The sequence below is a fragment of the Mastomys coucha genome, unplaced genomic scaffold (genome assembly GCF_008632895.1).
Source record: "Mastomys coucha isolate ucsf_1 unplaced genomic scaffold, UCSF_Mcou_1 pScaffold15, whole genome shotgun sequence".
Classification (NCBI taxonomy): domain Eukaryota; kingdom Metazoa; phylum Chordata; class Mammalia; order Rodentia; family Muridae; genus Mastomys; species Mastomys coucha.
In genome coordinates, this window is record NW_022196897.1 from 10629916 (window position 1) to 10651084 (window position 21169).

A 21169-nucleotide genomic window follows, 5' to 3' on the forward strand; every position below is an offset into this window, starting at 1 on the left:
CACTCTGTAGACCAGGCTGGCTGGGATTAAAGGCGTGTTCCACCGCCAGGCATGCGTGTGTGTGTGTGTGTGTGTGTGTGTGTGTGTGTGTGTGTGTGTGTGTATTAATGCCGGCTATTTCAGTTACATCTTTAAAATGGTTGCTAATTTATTTTTTGAACTGATACTGTTTTTAAAAGTTTGAACTACCAGAACTTTTTGAAATCATAGGAGCTTTAGCCCAAGTGTGGTGGTTCCTACTTAAACGCAGCACTCAGGAAGTTGATACAGGAACATTGCTGTGAATCTGAAGCCAGTTTGGGTTGCATAGCAGGTCCAGGCATGCCTGAGGTGCAGTGTTATACTGTATCTGAATAAAATCAAACCAAACCAGAAAATTACTAAGTGTGTGTGGCTAAGCTAATTCAGTGCTTTATGTTATAAGTGATAGTCCCAAGTGATCTGTATTTAATGTATGTTTCCCATAGGATCATTCCAACCAACAAATGAAATGATGCTTAAGTTCTATAGCTTCTACAAACAGGCAACTGAAGGACCCTGTAAACTTTCACGGCCTGGATTCTGGGATCCTATTGGAAGATATAAATGGTAATTTCATTTATAGAGCTAAGAAAGAGTTTTCATTTAAATGAATTAGTTATTTAGCTGTTACTTATGTGTTTTGTCCATAAATATTCCTAGGTATTCCTCACAATTTCATTTTTAAAGTGTTCTTAATAATACTTTTACATAATTAGGAAAATCTTGGGGAAGATAGGAAAACAGCAAAACATCATGCGTAGAAACTTTACAGATAGAAAACTCAGAAAATATTTGTACTTAGTTCTCCGTTTCTTTTATAGAGGTTCCTCCTTCTACTCCAAGACTAATCCCCCATGTTTGCTGTTGGTAGTACAACTCAGTGATTCTACCAGTCTGAGGTGGAGGAGAAGGATCAGGAATTCAAGGCCAGTTTTGGCTACATAGAGAGTATAAGGTCAAAAAACAAAACAAGGGCTGGTGAGATGGCTCAGTGGTTAAGAGCACCGACTGCTCTTCTAGAGGTCATGAGTTCAAATCCCAGCAACCACATGGATGGCTCAGAACCATCCAGAATGAGATCTGATGCCCTCTCCTGGTATGTCTGAGGACAGCTACAGTGTACTTACATATAATAATAAATAAATCTAAAAAAAATATTAAAAAAAAAGATTAAAAAACAAAAAAACCCAACCCCCCAAAATCCCAACTTTTTCTTATCTCTTTGAGCTGCCAAAGAAAATAGTGCTTTTGTTTGTCAAGTAAATTGTTTGCTTTGAGGCTTTAAGGTAATGTGTAACAAGGTATGACTCAGGGACTGCCACATTAACTTTGGTCTAAAGTGACTTCTGAACCTTGAGAAGAATATCGGTTGTTAATGTCGAAGCTAAAAGAGTCATGAAATATCTAGATGCTCTTCTGTTTCCTAAATCAACTAATACGTGTTAACATCTTGATATGTGTAAATACTACTGCGGACTTACAAATATCTGGCAAAGGTTAATTTTAGATTATACTTTATCAAGAGTATGGTATTTAGGACATCATGTTTTCAAACAATTAAACAATTAGAGTCACAGATGAGGAAATCATTTCTTTCCCCAGATTCGATCTTTGGTAGAGTTAACTACTTCCAAGAAAAATGTCTGAGACAGGATTTGTGTTTTCTGAGACAGTCTCATTCTAAAATTCACATGTAGCTGAGGATGGCCTTAAACTTCTGTTCCTCCCTCTGCCTTCCCAGACTTGGGGTTACAAGCAAGATTACAAGCATGAACTACAGTTGCTAACTTATTCCATATTTGGGATTGAACCCAGGGCCTTATGCATGCTAGGCAAATACTTGTACTACCTGAACTGGTCTTTAGTCCTGGTCCATCCTTAGTTCTAGTATATAAATTGGTTGCATATTTAAATTAATGGGGGAATTTTAACCAAAATGTCTTTTTGTTTACAACATGGCTTTCAGAGTTCTTATAATCTTCTAAACTATTAATTACTATTATTATGCTTTATAATGATATGAAACCTTTTTTTTGAGGTTGGAGAGATGGTTTATTGGTTAAGAGCACTTGGTACTCTTGCAGAGAGATCTTGGGTTTGGTTCCTAGCATCCACATTAGATGTCTCACAACTGCTTGGGACTCCAGTTCCAGGGAATATAATGCCCTTTAATGGCCTGTGAGGGCAATTGCATGTAAATGATACACATATACACTCAGGTTCACATATATACACCAAAAAAATAAAATAGATTTTTTGGGCTGGAGATGTGGCTCAGTGGTTAAGTGTGCTTGCTTTTGCACAGGACCTAAGTTTAGTTCTCACCACCCATATGCTGGCTCACAACTGCCTGTAACTCCTGTTCTAGGAATCCAACACCCTCTTCTGGCTTCTGTGATTTCCTGCACACAAATGGTACACATAGACTCCTGTGGGTATATACACATGGTAATTCAATTTTAAAAATCCTTAAAACCTTTGAGAGGGTCCTTAGGAAATATTTATGAATAGTTTATAGTCTTCTGTGCTCTACACATTTGTTGATGGGTTAATGTTTAATGTTTTAAAATTCTATTTTTTTGACTATTTACATATCTGAGAACACTGTAGCTGTCTTCAAACACCCTAGAAAAGTACATCAGAGCCAAGCAGTAGTGCACACGCCTTTAATCCCAGCACTTAGGAGGCAGAAGCAGGCGGATTTCTGAGTTCGAGGTCAGCCTGGTCTACAGAGTGATTTCCAGGACAGCCAGGGCTACACAGAGAAACCCTGTCTTGAAAAACTGAAGAAAAGAAAAGAAAAAAAAAAGAAAGAAAAAAAGGAAGAAAGAAAGAAAGAAAGAAAGAAAGGAAGGAAGAAAGGAAGAAAGAAAGAAAAGCACATCAGATCTCATTAGAGATGGTTGTGAGCCACTATGTGGTTGCTGGGTATTGAACTTAGGACCTCTGGAACATCGGTCAGTGCTCTTAACCACTGAGCCATGTTGCTAGCTGTAAAATTCTATTTTTTTTTTACTTTCAAAAATGACTATAAAAGGTTCCATACTTCCATTTGCATGCATGTATGTAATGCACTCTGAGTACATTCCTTCTATACTCTGCTACACTACCCTTGCTCCTTCTTTCCTGAGTTCCCTCATTCCTCATTTCACTGACCTTTGATGGCATCGGCACAGATGTGAGCTTCTGTTCAAGCTTAAGACCTGCAAATGAGAGAAAGCCTGATGTTTGCCTTTCTGAGAGCCATTTAGTTCACTCCATAGGCTCTTCTCTACTTGTACTCATTTTCCTCACTTAGCATAACTGCATTCTTTAATGGCTTCAGGCATGAACTATGATGCCTAGGTCAAAAATCACGTATTTCTTTTGTTTTTTTTTTAAGATTTATTTATTTATTATATGTAAGTACACTGTAGCTGTCTTCAGACACACCAGACGAGGGCGTCAGATCTCATTATGGGTGGTTGTGAGCCACCATGTGGTTGCTGGGATTTGAACTCATGACCTTCCGAAGAACAGTCGGTGCTCTTCCCTGCTGAGCCATCTCACCAGCCCAAAAATCACGTATTTCTTGTTACTACTTTTGTATTTCCATTTCTAGGGATGCTTGGAGTTCTCTGGGTGATATGACTAAAGAAGAAGCCATGATTGCATATGTTGAAGAAATGAAAAAGGTAGGGAAAATAATTTATAGCAGAAAATAAAAATACTCAAAGGAGCTTAAATTTACTTTTTTGTGTGTGTGATAATAGGTGGGATTAAAACCATGCCAGTCAAGTCATCTGCTGTATTATTAAGCTACATGTCTAGCACCTCTGATTAATTTTTTTTTTTTTTGAGATAAGGTCTCATGTAGCTTAAGTGACAGAAGATGACCTTATGACCTTATAGATGGGCACCACACAGCCCCGTTTTGTGTGATATTGGAGATAGGGCCCCATGGCTTCATGCATGCTGGGGAAACACTCTGTTAACTGAATTACATGCCCAGCCCTGTCTGATGATCTTAAAGAAATTGCTTTTGAGAATAAAGGAGATCTTTAATAAGAGACTTAGTCTCCCCAACCCCAGATGGTTTTCAACATTTTCTATTTGGAAAATTCAGAAATTTTTTTTTTTTAATTTAGTCTTGTCTGTGCTACCCTTTGTGTACCCTTTGTTACATTTTCACAACTTTTATTTAGCAGACTTTAGCACAGAGGGCAGAGTTTAATTTTTCTGCTGTTAGCAGTATCAGTAGCGTAAACACAAAGGAGTCTTTCAAAAGCAGAGAGAATCAAAAGGCATTGCAGTTTGATAATTGTTTTAAAAAGTTATACTTAGTTATTTGTGTGTATGTGTGTCATAGTGTATGTGAGACACTCGAGATAACGTGTAAGGATTGGTTCTCTCCTTCTATTGTATGGGTGCTGAGTGTTGACTTCAGGTTGTCTGCCTTGGCAGCAAGTGCCTTTACTCACAGAGCCAGCTTGCAGACCTTTTTTAACCTCAAATAATGTATAATTTTCAGGATACATTTATATAATTCAGTATAAAGTTGAACTGACAGTAATCTTTATTCATTTTTTTATTCAGTTTTATAAAGTAATGGTTTAGCCACAGTTTAATGTGAGAAAGGGAACAGGTAATTACAATTACTTGCACTTGTAGTTCTAGCACCCTAGATTCTTACACAGGAGGATCTCTATGAGTTCAAGACAAGCCTGGCCTACCTACATAGGGAGTTCTAGGACAGTCAGGGCAACAAAGTGAGATCTGTGTACCACCCCCACCAAACAAAACCAACAAGAACAAACTCCAAACCTAAAACTAAACAAATGGATGATTCTAAATTGTCCCATAGTCTTGAAGGTGTCAAAGTGTTTATCAATTCCTGCTTTTTGTTCTCTTAGAAAATTCCTTAGTATTAAACAGCAGATATGAGGGGATTTCATTCTAGTGTCATGCCACACCTGTTTTTCATGTACAACTTATTCTCACATACTTTCACATGAAGCCTGTGTAAAATAGTCTTTGAATGAGAATACTTTTCAAATAAAAAACATTTTCATTATGTGTATGTATGTGTGCCCGAGTGTACGTGGAGCACATGCATATAGGAGCCCTCAGAGGGTAGAAGTGGAGCTACAGATGCTTGTAAGACACCATGTGGGTGCTGGGGTCTGAACCTGGGTCCCCTTTAAGAATATCAAGTTTTCTTTAACAGATGAGCCATCTCTCCAGCCCCAAGAAGACTTTTAGATCTTTAGTATATACATCTTTAATTTGCTTGAAAAAAAAATGTAGTCTATATACATTATATATAATGTCTTTCCTTTGGTATGTGTGCTAATGAATTTCAAATCTGAAAGTTATTGACAAACTGGAAAAAGTAGATTTTATATAACTACAGATCAATTTAATAGTTGGTGATTTTACAGTATTCCTTTCTCTTACTTACAGATTATTGAAACTATGCCCATGACTGAGAAAGTAGAAGAGTTACTGCATGTTATAGGTCCATTTTATGAGATTGTAGAAGACAAAAAGAGCAGCAAGAGTTCTGACTTGACCTCAGGTTGTATGATCTTTGTTTGTTTTTTTGTTTGTTTGTTTTTTTGTTTTGTTTTTGTTTTTTTCGAGACAGGGTTTCTCTGAGTAGCCTTGGCTGTCCTGGAACTCACTCTGTAGACCAGGCTGGCCTCGAACTCAGAAATCTGCCTGCCTCTGCCTACCAAGTGCTGGGATTATGATCTTTGTTTCTTCTTAAGACACACCATCTCATGTACAAGGTTGGACCAGGCTGATCTCTAACTCACCAACTCCCTGCCTCACTGCCTTGTATCCTGGGATTACAGGCATGTTTAATCCTATTCAGTGCTGTTTTAGTTTTTTCCCCTTAGCTCAGCAGCTGATATATTATGCATACACTAACACCTATGTGTCTAATTTTTTCTTTTACTTTCACATGCCAGTCCGGTTGGAGAAAATCTCTAAGTACTTAGAAGGTAGGAATAATGAAATCCATGTAAAACTTTTGTTTAAAATTTTCAGGGCAGTGGTGCTAGAGTGATGGTTCAGTCGTTAAGAGTGTGTCCTATTTTGCAGAAGAGCAAGTGTGATTTCCAGCACCTATGTCAGGCAGCTTATACCTGCCTATTACTCTGGCTCTAAGGTATCACTGGATGCCATCTTAGCTTTGTGGCCACCTCCACACACACACACATGGAATACTCACATACCCTCAAACATAAAAGTAAAGATAAGTAATGGGGTTGAAGAGACGGCTGGCTGAGTGGTTAAGAGCACTGGCTGCTCTTCTAGAGATGCTGGGCTCACTTCCTAGCACTGACATGGTGCCTCATAACTGTCTCTAACACTAGTTCTACAGAATCTTGTGCCCACTTTTGGCCTCTGAGGGTACCAGGAATGCAAATGGTGCAGGCAAAACACCCATATATAAATTAAATTAAATAACTAAAAATACTAATAGTAATAAAGTAATAAAGTTTTCAGGGAAAAATAATTCTGTACATGTACATAAAACATAAATTTATCATCTAGAAATTGTTATCCAAAGCAAACATATTGTATTGAGATTCTAAAATATTAAAGTGTGTTGTGGATGGCCCTGGTGCTGTTGTATTTTGATGTTAATTCCGCTTTCCCAGGTGGGGTTGTCTGGAATGAGTCACATACTCAGATGACTTCTTGTGAACCATCCCCTAATGAATAAAGGAATCAATCACTGGGCGAGTAGTCAAGACTTCTGGGTTGGACAGAGGAAGAGAGGAAGCAGGAGAGAGATAGGGGCTTTTGGACAGGGATAGCAAAGGACAAGATGTAATTACTAATGTTTCCTGGCTAGATGGTGAATCCTAGTGGATTCACCACTGGAAGATTTAGATTTAATTGGCTTATAAGATTAGGATTTTAGTTGATTGAGTTACCATTGTTTCTGAACTAAGTTTGTGTGGTATTTTCCTTCACTCAGCTTAACTGGGTTCCAAAGAGAAAGGCAGCAAAGCATGGGTTTGCATGATGTGCACCACAAAAGGCTGAGAGAGTTTGGAAGCATGGGGCTGGTGTGGTAGGGACCCCTCGTCAGAACTTAGCAAGCTGGGTGGAGAGATTTTGGAGCTCTGAGTCAGAGAGTCTCCATGAGATAAGAACAGGCCAGCCATTGCCTGCCAGTGCATGGCTGGCTGGCCCTCTGGCGCTGTGTTGGCCATAGTGTGGATTCATTTTTTAATATTTCCTGCAACAAAAGTATATGTTTGCTGGGCAGTGGTGGCGCATGCCATTAATCCCAGCACTTGGGAGGCAGAGGCAGGCAGATTTCTGAGTTTGAGGCCAGCCTAGTCTACAGAGTGAGTTCCAGGATAGCCAGGGCTACACGGAGAAACCCTGTCTTGAAAAACCAAAGGAAAAAAAAAGTGTATGTTTTAACCTTATTAAAATTTGCCAAGTGGTTCACTTTTATATTACAGAAATATAGAATTTATGGTTTTTTGTGTTCTTTATTAAGTTAAAAAATCATTTATTTAGTGCACTCTGGCCGCTCTGACAGAGGTCAGAGGGCAAACTGTGAGACTTGGTTATCTATTTCTTCCTAGTGAGTCCTAGGGGTCAGACTCAGGCCCTCTTGTGTGACAGCAAGTGTCTTTACCCACTGAGCCATTTCACTGTCCAGTTTTGTTTTCATAAATGATTTTGTCTTATGAAATGTTATTTATACCATGGATTAAATGTTTTTTATTAGCTTATTTATAAAATCTTTATTTATTTAGAAACAGTTCCTTGTCATAACCGTGGCTTTGAACTTATAGAGATGAGGATAGCCTTGAAGTCTGGTCAGTCTGTCTCCACCTCTCAGGTGTGGAGTTCCAGGAAAGTACTTTCATGCCACCTGCTCCTGGACTTACTTACATTTTAATTTTATGTATTTATTTATTTTGGTTTTTCGAGACAGGGTTTCTCTGTGTAGCCTGGCTGTCCTGGAACTCACTCTGTAGACCAGGCTGGCCTTGAACTCAGGAATCTGCCTGCCTCTGCCTCCCAAGTGCTGGGATTAAAGGCGTGCGCCACCACCGCCCGGCCCTATGTTTTTCATTTACTATGTATGAAGGTCACTTATCTGCAATGTTTTCAATTAACTTTCCCTTGGCTTTAAAAAGGATAGTTAAGACAGTGTTACAGTTTTTATTGTAAACTGGTAATTGAAGGAATTTGTGTAGTTATAAATGTATAGAGTAAAAGAATCCATTACATGTTGTAATGATTTGTATATGTTTGGCCTAGGGAATGGCACTATTAGAAGATATGGCCTTGTTTTTAGGTGTGTCACTGTGGACATGGGCTTAAGACCCCCTCCCTAGCTGCCCAAGTCAGTCTTCCACTAGCAGCTTTCAGATGAAGATGTAGAACTCTTAGCTCCTGTACTATTCCTGCCTAGATGTTGCCATGCTCCCACCTTGATGATAATGGACTGAACCTCTGAACCTAGTAAGCCAGCCCCAATTAAATGTTGTCCTTTATAAGACTTGCCTTGGTCATGGTGTCTGTACATACCAGTAAAACTCAACTAAGACAGAAGTTGATACCAGGATTGCAGTATTGCTGTGATAGGCCTGATTATGCTTTTGCTTGGAAGAATGTGGATTTGGGGACTCTAGATTTGGAAAGCAGTGGAATGCTCTAAATGTGGCTTACTGGGCTATTCCAGTAGGAATATGGAAGACTTTGATACTGAGAATGATTTGAATTGTACAGACCTGGCCCAAGAGGTTACTGTGGAGAATTTCAACATGTGACCTAGAGACTGTTTTTATGGTTTTTTTGGTGAATAATATGGCTACTTTTTGCCCTTGTCTGAAGAGTCTGTCTAAGGCCAAGGTGAAGAGACTCAGACAGATTAATTGCATTGACAAAGGAAGTCTCAGAAATAACCATCATAGACTTTGTTCTCTGGTTAAGTCTCATGAAGAGTGTTTTAAACAAGCATAGCAAGCTGAGAAAGGAAAATATATAATATATGGTTCAAGTATTAAAGGGGCAGCAGGAAGTGAAATAGAGCTGAATCCTGTGTTTGAGGATATTAAATTAAATTAAGGGGTGAGTAAACTTGGGGCAGGATCCCACCTAGCTAAATTTAGGTCCAGGTCTGGTAGTACAAGCTTTTAATCCCAGAAAGCAATGACAAGCAAATCTCTGAGATCAAGGCCAGCCTGAGACAGAGCAAGTTCTAGGTGAAGAAAAAACTTAAATCCAGGGTTGGTGGACCACATCTTTAATCCCAGTGCTTAGGAGACAGGCAAGCAGAAATTCTGAGTTCAAAGTCAGTCTACAGAGCAAGTTCCAGGACAGCCAAGCTTAGGCAGTGAAGGAGTTGAGAAACAGAAAGCTGGTGATAATGCAATAGAATAAGGGAGCCATGTTCTAGCCCCAGCAAGCATCTTTGGCCTTGTGGCTCTGGCTTTAGAGTGAAAAATAGAAGGGACTATTGGGACAATTGATGCTGGCTAGCTGCAGCTAAGAAATTAGCAGTGATTAAGAAGAGACCATTATCTTTGAGGTGAAATTGTCTGGGAAGTGTTTTCTGAGAGCACAAAGAAGTTGTGTTCCAGAGTTAGCCAAGGTTGTACCTTCTGCTGCAGTTCTACTTGGTAATGTGTAAGAGTCACCCAGATGGTACTGGTTTTTATCTTATGTGTATGAATGTTTTGCCTGTGTGTATGTAAGCAGAACTGGAGTTATGGACAGCTACAAGCCACCATGTGGGTCCTAAAACTGAACCTAGGTCCCTTGGAAGGTTAACCATTGCTTTTAACCTTTGACCCATGTTTTCATTTCATGTTTTAGATCTTGGTAATGTTCTGACCTCTTCAAATGCCAAAGCTGTTAATGGTAAAGCGGAGAGCAGTGATAGTGGGGCTGAGTCTGAGGAAGAAGAGGCCCAAGAAGAGTTAAAAGGAGCCGAACAGAGTGGCAGTGATGGTAGGTGTTGGGTACCTGGTTAATACAGCTAATAATTTTGTACTTGATAAGATAAAAGTACAAGAGAACATTTGTGCTGATTTTTGAAAAAAATTGTATGTGGCAGCATTTGGGGTATGAGTGCACTATATAGGTTTTGAGTGGATCAAAATGTTCTACTATGGAATATCCAGGCAGCCAGCCTTTAATTAATCATAAGTCAAATAGGAGTTAGCTTAGGGTGAACAAGAGTAGGCTACTCTTCCAAATGTTCTGCATACAGTGACATATTATATAATTAAGAAAAGGGTATTTATTATTTTATTATGTGTATGGGTTTTTTGTCTGCATGTGTGTCTGTGTACTATGTGCATGCAGTACCCTCAGAGGCCAGAAAAGGGAATTTGGAACTAGAATTACAGATGGTTGTTAGATGCCATGTGGGTATAGGGAATAGAACCCAGGCCCTCTGGTAGAGCAACCAATGTTCTTAACTGTTGAGCCATCTCTCTGTCCCAGCGTGTATAATTTTAATTTTTTGGAAACACTGCCTCAGTTATCCTAGGCTGGCCTTGAATATGTTCTGTGACTGAGGATGACCTTGAACTTCTGATCCTCCTACCTCCAGCCTCCTTGCTGGATTACAGGTGAGTGCTGTCATGCTCAGTTTATGCATTGTTGATATTTAAGGCCCTGGTTCATTGTTATTCAAGGAGCTATATCTCTAGCCTCATATATACATTATATATGGTATTATTTTTAGAATAGACATATGTATATATACTATAGCATTCTATCAAAATTCTTTAGCATTCTATCAAAAATAAAATGGAATTTAGAAAATAGAATATAGGCATAAACTTTTTTTTTTTTTTTTTTTTTTTTGGATTTTCGAGACAGGGTTTCTCTGTATAGCCCTGGCTGTCCTGGAACTCACTCTGTAGACCAGGCAGGCCTTGAACTCAGAAATCCGCCTGCCTCTGCCTCCCAACATAAACTTCTTTTTGCTTCCTGAGGATTGAATGCAAGGCCTTGTACATACTAACCAAATATTCTACCCTCAGCTATGTGCTCAGTTCTAAGTATTTTGAGACTGAGTCTCATTGTGTAGCTCAGGGTGACTCCAAATTTAACAATCCTCCTGATTCTGTCTCTAGAGTGTTGAGATTACATGGTGTCACTTGGTCACATCATGCAAAATTTTGATGGAGTGTTAGTATCACAGGATGCCTCATTCTGATGCTCTTTTAGTGGAAGGACAAATTCTAGTTACAGAGATACTAAGTCTGTATAACTTAGGTTGCTTTCACACTCTGTTCTTTATGGATCAGTTTAATAGTCTGGTAGTCTCCTTCATTTCTAGGTTTCTAGAGCAGTTTGTCTGTCTGAGATAATGTAAAAACATTAGGACACTAATCTAGGGGCTGGAGAGGTGGCTCAGTGGTTATGCCTGCTTGCTTTTCCAGAGGACCAGTGTTCATAGCCCAGTACCCACATGGAGCCTCACAGCCATCTGAGTTCACTTTTTCAGGGAGATCTAATGCTCTCTCCTGGCTTCCTAGGGCACCAGGCTTACACAGATATACATGTAGGCAGAATACCCATATACGTAAAAAGAAGATGAAAATAGATTCAACTTTTCTTTTGTTTTTTAGAGACAGGTTATCTCCTGGCTGTCCTGCTATGTAGACCAGGCGTCAAATTCACATACATGCATGGATACATCGGTGTCTGTGTATTTGTGTGCCATAGTGCACATATGGACATCAGACAACAGCTTTTAGGGGTCAGATCTCTCCTTCCATCATATGGGACCTGGGGATTGAACTCAGGTCATCAAACTTTACAGCAAGTACATTTACTTGTTGAATTACTTATCTATGTTTGAAGCCAGGTTTGTTAACTTAATTGTATAGGCTGGAGGTATAGACAGCAGGATTGCTATGATTTCAAGGCCAGGCTGAATTTAAGGCTACATAGTGAAACCATTTCTCAGGAGAACCAAAACTGGGGTTTTGCATGGTGATGGACACATTTAATTTCAGTCATTGGGAGGCAGTCTCTGTAGGTAGTGCTGTAATATCTACAGAAACCAAAGGAAAGAGCAAAATAATACACTTTAAAATTTTTTTTTCCCATTTGGAGATTTATTTTATTTTTGTGTGAGTCTGTGTGAGCATATTGTTGCCTAAAGAGCCAGCAGAAGGTATGGGATCCTCTGGAGCAGGAGCTCTAGGCAGTTGTGAGTCTGACTTGGGTGCTGGACAATCTCTGTAGCCCAAGATGATGATGAGGAAGAAGAGGAGGAGGAGGGGAGGAAGGAAAGGGAAGAGGGGAAGGGGAGGAGGAGGGAGTGGAAGAGGAGTTTTTAAAAGATTTTAGAAGTCGTGGGGAATGGGAGCATTTTGAAAAGTTAATATGAAGTTTGGGTGAGCTTTGGTATGTAGTAGTTCCTTTTGCAAGGAGCCATCCATTTCTCCTATCTAGATGAATGGTAAGCCATTCAGAGGATTGTGGTAGTTTGGGAATTGACTAGTGATTCTAGAAAAAATTTTTTTTTCTTTCTATGTAGACTAGGCTATCCTTGAACTCAGAATCCACCTACTTCTGCCCCTTGAGTGCTGGGATTAAAAGCTAAGCCTGGATACTAGATACTTTTGTTGATCTCCTTTTTTCTTTTTTTTTTTTTTTTTTTTTTTATACAAGATAAGAAAATGATGAAGAAATCAACAGATAAGAATTTTGAAATCATTGTTACCAACGGCTATAAAGATAGCTTTGTTCAGGATAGACAGAGTGACATTCATACTGATTCTTCACGGAGTACCAGAAGCAGTGAAGATGAAAAGCCTGGAGATCAGAGCTCGCAGCTGACAGGATACACTGTTGTTTGTGTTCACCAAGGTATTGTCCTCAAGGGCCCCTCTCTTTTCAACAGTTTTTTCAACAGTTTTTCAACAGTTAAAACACTCTTAATTTTTCCAACAGTTAAAACACTCTTAATAGTTCTAGGATGTTTAGAAATCATTTAGAACTTAAAAATGTCATGTTTGGTAATGTCTTCTTAGGGCTTGCTAATAACTGTAAGGGTTAGTTACTTTGGAGCACAGGGAATTAGAGTCAGGGCATTTTCTTACATTTGCTTCTTCTTTATTTTGTTCATAGTATGTGGTATGTGTACCCTAGTAAGTCTGTGGAGGGTCTGTGAGATCAGGAAGAACAACTTGAGTTTCTATCATGTGAGTTCTGGGGATTGAATGTAGGTTGGCAGGCTTGGCCGCCAGCTCCCCTGGTCCCTGAGCCATGGTCTATATTTTTTTAGGACCAAGCTCTTTAGACTTGGTGGCTAGAACTGCTGATCATTCTCCTGCCTTAATTGCCGGAGTCTAGCTGAAATTTGTTCAGTTAAGTAGATACAAAGTTTTGGAAGCTTTTTTTTTTTTTTTTGGTTTTTCGAGACAGGGTTTCTCTGTGTAGCCCTGGCTGTCCTGGAACTCATTCTGTAGACCTGGCTGGCCTAGAACTCAGAAATCCACCTTCCTCTGACCCCAAATGCTAGGATTAAAGGCATGCGCCACCACTGCTTGGCTGGAAGCTTATTTAAAAAATATGATAATGACTTGGAACCAGGTGTAGTGGAATACCTATATAACTTCAGCACTCAAGAAACTGAGGCAGGAACCTTGTAGATGTGAGACATCCTGGTAGACAGTATTCTCTCCCAGAATGAGTATAATGCTGAATTATGAAAAATTGAGTGAAAATATATTTTTCTTGTCTTAGTTACACTGTCTGGACATTTGTTCGTATTTAGATACAAATGAAGATCCCAGTGAAGATGCTTCAGGAATACATCATTTGACAAGTGATTCAGATAGTGAAGTATTCTGTGATTCTATGGAACAATTTGGACAAGAAGAGGTAAAAATGATATTTTCTTATTGACAAATCTTTAGAGTGCTGTTTACAGTGCACAGAATATAGTATGACATTCATGCATGGAATTGCCATAATAAAAGCCATCACTTTGTGTGTTAACGAAAACTAGCAAAGGCATAAAACAATCTAATGCATAACTTCAGTTAGTAGCTAATAAGACTCTTCATTGCTTTGGAAACATGCCTGCTGTAGGGCAAAGTATTTACTGTGCAAGCCTGCAGACTTCAGATCCTCAGAACTTGCACAAAGCTGGAGGATGTTTGTAATCTTAGTACTCCTGATGAAGGACAAAAGACCCTGTTTAGACATTTGAGCTTGTGGTCCTTTAAACACCACATGTGGGCTGTGGCACTCCACTAAAATAACAGCTATGAACACACTGGAGTATCTACATATCACACATGCACACACTTTTCTCTTTCTCTCACACGCACATATACACACACATACACACACACACATACAAAAACATGACTAAAAAAAAACCTTGAAAATGCTTAAACATTTATAGTTTTATGTAAGTGTGTGTAAATTAAAGTGTATAATAAGGGTGGGAGATGGCTCAGTGCGTAAGAGCACTTGCTGTACAAGTATGCAAGCACCTGAGTTTGAATTCTCAGCGTCCATATCAAAAGCCATGTGTAGAGGCCAGCATGGTGGTGCACAACTCTAATCCCAGAAGCAGAGACAGGCAGATTTCTGTGAGCTTAGTCTAGCTATATTGTAAAACTGTCTCAAAGGAAAAAAAGCTAGTAGTGGCTCTGTGTGCCTGCCCCTCTTCAGTACTGTGGGGAGCAGAGAGAGGATGGCTACTGCGGTTTTCTACGGTCAGCTCTAGATTCAGTGAGAGATCCTGTACGCTACCAGATACTGTCTGGCCTCTGCATGTGTACCATGGGAGTACATGCCTGCACTGATACATGGGCATATCAAACACACACACAAAAGAAAAAATATACCATATAATTTTATTAGAATACTACAAAAGTAGAATTAGAATACAAATTACATTAGAATACTACATTAGAATTAGCATGCTAATATAAATAGTAGAGTAATATAATAATCTAGAATTCCCTGATAGTTTCCCATATGTGCATTTTATAAGTGTTCTGTGGCAGGGAGGATGGAGGTATGGAGGGTAAACTGTGTAGCCATGAGCTTTTCTACCTGTCCTCTTTATTACCAGAATAATGACTCTGAAACTTAATTATTTATGAATAAATGCCTAGGCCGAAAGCTATGACTCATTTTCTGAGTAGCTCATAACTTATATAACCCATTTGTTTATTCTAGTCTGTGACTAGCACGTGGCTAATCACCTCTCCTCCTTTTCATTTGGGCATCTTTTCTAAGTATGGGCAAAGTCTCTCACCTCTCTAATTTCCAGAGTTCCAATCTCTTTCTACCGCAACTCTCACCTTCTACTTCCTGCCTCAGCTAATAGGCCATCAGTTTTCTTTTTTTTTTAGGCCATCAGTTTTTTTATTGACAGGTGATGCTTTCACATAAGAGATTCTCTGTACAAAACTGTTTATGCTACTTTCCCTGCTAAAACATTGATTAGTGAAGAAAATTGAATGTTATTCAGACATAAATTCTTCATATTGACTATATTCTAGTAAGTGAAAACTTTTAGTTCTAGGGCTGGGGAGCTGGATCAGCATTTAAGACCCAAGTTGAGATCCTAGCATCCATGTCAAGACAACTCACAGTAGCCTATGAACTCAGCTGCGGGGGATCTGGTGCCCTCTTCTGGGCCTTAAGGGTATTACTCTTATTTGCAAAAACCACACAAACTCACATACAAGATGTTTTTACACATGCACACAGAGAAACTACAGTAAAATGAAGACTTTTAAACTAAAAACTAGCCGGGCACTGGTGGCGCACACCTTAAATCCCAGCACTTGGGAGGCAGAGGCAGGCGGATTTCTGAGTTCGAGGCCAGCCTGGTCTACAGAGTGAGTTCCAGGACAGCCAGGGCTACACAGAGAAACCTTATCTTGAAGAAACAAAAGAAAACAAAACAAAACACCCAAAAAACTACTTTAATAAAAATAAAAAGATTTCAATAAAGATTCAGTATTGGAAGAACAAATTAAAACAACAGTCTGTGGTTGGATGTGGTGACCTACACCTTTAATTCCAGCAGTTGGGAGGGAGGCAGAGGCAGTCATATCCCCAAATTTGAGGTCAGCTTGTTTTACATACAAAGGTCCAGGCCAGCCAAGGCTATATAGTAAGACCCCCAAAACAAAATAAAAAACAATAAAACCACAACAGAAAACCCATGAAAGTTGGTGATTAGTACCTTTCCCCCCTTCAAGATAAAGTTGTACTATGTAGCCCTGGCTGGCTCAGAATTCCATACTCATGGCTGGTGTTGATAGAGATTGAACTGTGATGGCACCTGCCTGTGGCTCCCTCATGCCTCCCTCTTGTACTATGGCATACACTTCATGGCAGTCACCTTTTTCTGTTGACCCAGGGATTTCATCTTCAGGAGTCCAGTCTTGGTTACTGCTTCTTTGGTTTCAGCTGTGATATGGCTGATAACTGTCAAAGAAATAAGCTCAGTGTTTTCTCTCTTCTGAACTCTACCCTTTGCCTAGTATGCTGGCACTAGTTTTATGTCAGCTTGACAGAAGCTAGTGTAACTTTGGGAAGTGGACCCTCAGTTGAGAAAATGTTCTCACCAAAATATCCTTGTGGTGTCTTGATTGAGATTGATGTACATGGGCCCAGATTACTGTAGACAGAGCCACCACCATTATTAGGCCTATGGTCCTAGATGGTGGAAGAAAGCAAGCTGAGTGAGCCGTGAAGAGCAAGCCAGTAAGCAGCACTCCTTTACAGGTTCCTACCTTGACCTTCTTGCCCTGATTTCCCTCAGTGATGACTTAGAAGCTGTATGGTAAAATTAACTCTTTCCTTCCCTACTTGCTTTTGGTCATGGTGTTTTTAGCACATAACAAACTCTGAGACACCTATAGCTTCAATTTTCACTTGCTTGTATCTGAACCATTTTCTTTTTCTGTTCTCCTACAGTCTCATCTTCTGTATTTATCATAGTATATCACCCAACTGTCTAGTCTGTAGAGCTCTTCTCTTGCTCTGCATGCTCAGTTGTTCTTAAGACCAATATGATTCTGTTGGAAGTTTTCAAATCATCTTCCAGCTGACTACATTGCTGGCATTTGTCGTTGTGAAACCTTTGATTTGGCATATACTCATTTGTTCTTTTTGCTTTTGTATCAGTGGCTGACTGTAACTTTGGCTGGTCTGGAGCTTACCATGTAGACAAGGCTGTCCTCTAACTCACAGAGATCTGCCTGCCTGCTTGTGCTTCTGAGCGCTGGGATTTAAAGGCATGTGCCACCACACCTGGCCTTACTCATGTGTTTTCACTTGAAGCCTTTTCTGACCAAAGTCACTACTTAGCTCTAGTAAGGGCTAGGTACCAGTTTGACTGACTCTGAAGTCTGTGCTGCACACTGTTTCTCATGAATCTCAGTAGACAGCAGAGGAGTAATCTCTTTTAACACCTGGTAAGCTGGTAAGCAAGGATCCTCTTTCCTTGAAAAGGAAATTCCTCTCTCTGTTATTTCCTGTCTGTTGGAAGCCGTATGTAAATTGAAGATTTTTTTAAACAAAGATATATTTTCAACAGGAACATTAAAGAATCCTTTTAGAAAAAGAGTACTAATATTACTATGAAAACTTTGGTTTATCATTTATATTTTTAAGTTTTAACTGTTATTTTAAATTTGTAGTCTTTAGACAGCTTTATGTCAAACAATGGACACTTTCAGTATTACTTAGGTGGTGATCCTACTCAGCACTTGGAAAGTTCTGGTTTATGTGAAGATGCTCAACAATCTCCTGGAAATGGCAGCATTGGGAAAATGCAGATGGTAGCAGTCAAGGGAAAAGGTGAAGTGAAACATGGAGGAGAAGATGGCAGAAGTAGCAGTGGAGCGCCACACCGTGAGAAGAGAGGCGGAGAGAGTGAGGACTTCTCCAGTGTCAGGAGAGGGAGAGGTGTGTAGTCCTCCTTCCCTGATTCCTAACAGACAGTCTCATTGTCTAGGCCCAGACATGGTCTGGGACTTGTGATCCTTTTGCCTCTGGCTGGCAAGTATTGGTGTGACAGTGTCCAGCTTTACTTTTTTAATCTTTTGTGCAGTGTTTTCTAAAACAACATTGTGTGTGTGTGAGTGAGAAAGGAGAGAGAGAGAGAGAGAGAGAGAGAGAGAGAGAGAGGGAGAGGGAGAGGGAGAGAGGGAGAGAGGGAGAGAGAGGAAGAGAGAGAGGAAGAGAGAGAGGAAGAGAGAGAATGTGTGTGTGCATGTGTGTATACACTCTACTTGCAATAGCATGCATGTGGAACCCAGAGGACAACTTGTAGGAGTCAGTCTTCTCCATCATGTGGCTCCCATGAGTCAGAGCCAGGTCTATAATTAGGCAACAGGTTTTCTTGCATGCTGAGCCACCCTGGCAGCCCGTTGTGGAGTCTTTGTAAGGATTTGCCTTTCCTTCAGAGCGATCACTGGCTGCTGTGACTGGGCTGCTACATGTGTTCCCTGTGTGAAAGTCAGTCTGAATCTTTACCTTTCCTTACAAATCAACTGGTAAGCATGAAGGAACAATGAAACGGAAACATTGACAAGAGCAGTGTGGGCCGGCAAGACAGTCAGTGGCTAAGTGTGCTTGTTCCTGAAGACTTAGGGTTGATCTCTGGACTAAAGGGGATATAACTGAATTCCATTAAGTTGTCCTCTGACCTCTAATGCTTACCGTGGCATAAGCATTCCCTTTGACACATCTGACACTAAATAAATAAATATGAAAAGAATTACAAAAGAATAGTGACGTGATCAGGGAGTAGACTAGATGTGAATGAGAAAAAAAGTAAATGTATTTGTTGTAGTTATTTCTGGTAAGAAATTAAGATACTGTTGATAGATGAGAGAGAACATAAATAAATAGAATTTAGAATGGCGCACACACATACACACACACACACACACACAGAGAGAGACAGAGAGAGAGAGAAAAGAGAGACACAGAGAGACAGACAGACAAATCTTAAAATAACATACCATACTCCAGGTGAAAACTACAATATTGTATGGTATTCTTTTTTTACTGCAATGTTGAAGAACTATATGTATAGTCTGTGTATTTAGGACAAGCTTTTGTACACAAATGCATAGAAGTAGAGATGAAATGAGGGATTGTATTCTATACTCAGTTCAATGACTTTACATAGGCCTAGTTCTATATATACTTGTTCTATATATAGAACTGTATCCGAAGCTCAAATAGAACTGGGGTGTGCTTTCCACATTTGATATCTTGCTTATACCTTTGAACAAGATGGTGTGGGAAAGGTAAGAAGGAAATACTCTTAGCTTCTGTTATGAGGTATGATCAGTAACACTCCATTTCTTTAAGAGTATACACTAGTAAAAAACAGTTAGCTCTGCTGGGTGATAGAGTGCATGTGAGGGCTCAAGTCTCCGCAACACACTATACATGTGCACTCGTGTGCACACACATACACAGAGAGGGAGGGAGGAGGAGGGAAAGGAGGGAGGGAGAGAGAGAGAGAGAGAGAGAGAGAGAGAGAGAGAGAGAGAGAGAGAGAGAGAGAGAACATAAAGGACAAGAGGAACAACATAAACCTCTCATTAGCCTTCTGAAAAATAAGTTGGCAATACTAAGAACCTTGACAAATTTGAAATATTTTGATTCAGTAGTATTATATTACAATTTTTGTTTTGTTTTGTTTTTTTGTCTTTCGAGACAGCCCTGGCTGTGTAGTCCTGGCTGTCCTGGAACTCACTCTGTAGACCAAGCTGGCCTTGAACTCAGAAATCCACTTGCCTCTGACTCCCAAATGCTAGAATTAAAGGCGTTTTCCATCACTGCCCGGCTTGGCAGTTGATGTTTAATAATTGGTTATCAACCTGATAGGATTTAAAGTCACCTAGGAGTCAAGCTACTGGGTAGGCTTATGAGGAATGTCTAATGGGTTAATTGATCTAGGAATTTCAATAAAAAAGAGGAGCTGAGAAGAGCACTGGTGTTCATGGCACTCTGCTTCCTAACTTCAGATCCACTGTGACCCATAGTCCCATGCTCCTGCTGCTATGTTAGCCCTGCCATGATGGAGGACCAGATAAAACCTACCTTCCTTCAGTCCATCAGTCTGCCCTTCTCTTCTTTCCTTCCTTTTTTTTCCCCCTTAGGGCCTTTATTGGCTGTCCTGGAACTCACTCGGTAGACCAGGCTGGCCTCAAACTCACAGAGATCTGTCTGCCTCTGCCTCCCAAATGCTGGGATTAAAGGCACATTCCATTACTGCTTTTCTAAAACGTTCCTTTTTTTAAAAAAAAGATTTATTTATTTTATGTGTATGAGTACACTGTAGCTGTACAGATGGCTATGAGCCATCGTGTGTGTGTGTGTGTGTGTGTGTGTGTGTGTGTGTGTGTGTGGCTGTGGCTGTGGCTGCTGGGAATTGAACTCAGGAACTCTGTGGGCCCTGCTTGCTCTGGCCCCACTCTCTCCGGCATAATTCTCTGTAGCTGTCTTCAGACGAACCAGAAGAGGGTATCAGATCTCATTATGGGTGGTTGCTCGCATCGGAACTCAGGACCTTCGGAAGAGCAGTCAGTGCTCTTACCCGCTGAGCCATCTTGCCAGCCCTCAAGACTTTCCTTTCTTAAGTTACTTTGATTAGGTACTTTGTTCAGCAATGAGGAAAGTAACTAACATAGGAGTCAACAAAGACATTCATGGCAACATTATTTGTATTAGCAAAAACTTGGTTGGAAGCCCGAGATGGTAACATTTCTTGCTACATACACCTACCTGATGGTTCAGTCCCTGGAACCCACAGTGGAGTGAAAAAGTAATTTCTGACAGTTGTCCTAGGACTTTCATATGCGACATGGCACACATATATCACATCTATAGTTACACACACACACACACACACACACACACACACACACAATTTTAAAATAATTGTAGGGTTTTTTGCTTTTGTTTTTGTTTTTGGTTGGTTTTTGCTTTTTGAGATGGGGGTCTCCCTATACATCCCTGGCTATCCTTGACCTCTACATCGACTAGATTGGCCTTGAACTCACAGAGATCTGCCTGCCTTTGACTCCCCAGTGCTGGGATTAAAGGAGTGCACTACCACACCCAGTCCTTTTTTTTTGTTTTTTTTTTTTTTTTTTTT

General features: G+C 40.0%; 1 protein-coding gene across 7 annotated transcripts in view; it reads left to right on the forward strand.

Moving 5' to 3' along the window:
• Positions 1-21169, forward strand: part of Acbd5 (acyl-CoA binding domain containing 5) — a 41178-nt gene that overhangs the window by 4658 nt on the left and 15351 nt on the right. For 4 of the 7 annotated variants that reach the window (XM_031369187.1, XM_031369190.1, XM_031369184.1 and 1 more), the window contains exons 3-10: positions 468-588; positions 3623-3695; positions 5464-5578; positions 5976-6008; positions 9862-9996; positions 12682-12879; positions 13790-13896; positions 17730-17958. In XM_031369187.1, the coding sequence (XP_031225047.1) occupies positions 468-588; positions 3623-3695; positions 5464-5578; positions 5976-6008; positions 9862-9996; positions 12682-12879; positions 13790-13896; positions 17730-17958 (1011 nt within the window). The remainder of the gene's footprint in view (positions 1-467; positions 589-3622; positions 3696-5463; positions 5579-5975; positions 6009-9861; positions 9997-12681; positions 12880-13789; positions 13897-17729; positions 17959-21169) is intronic. The other 3 variants (XM_031369189.1, XM_031369191.1, XM_031369186.1) reach the window with 1 other exon arrangement.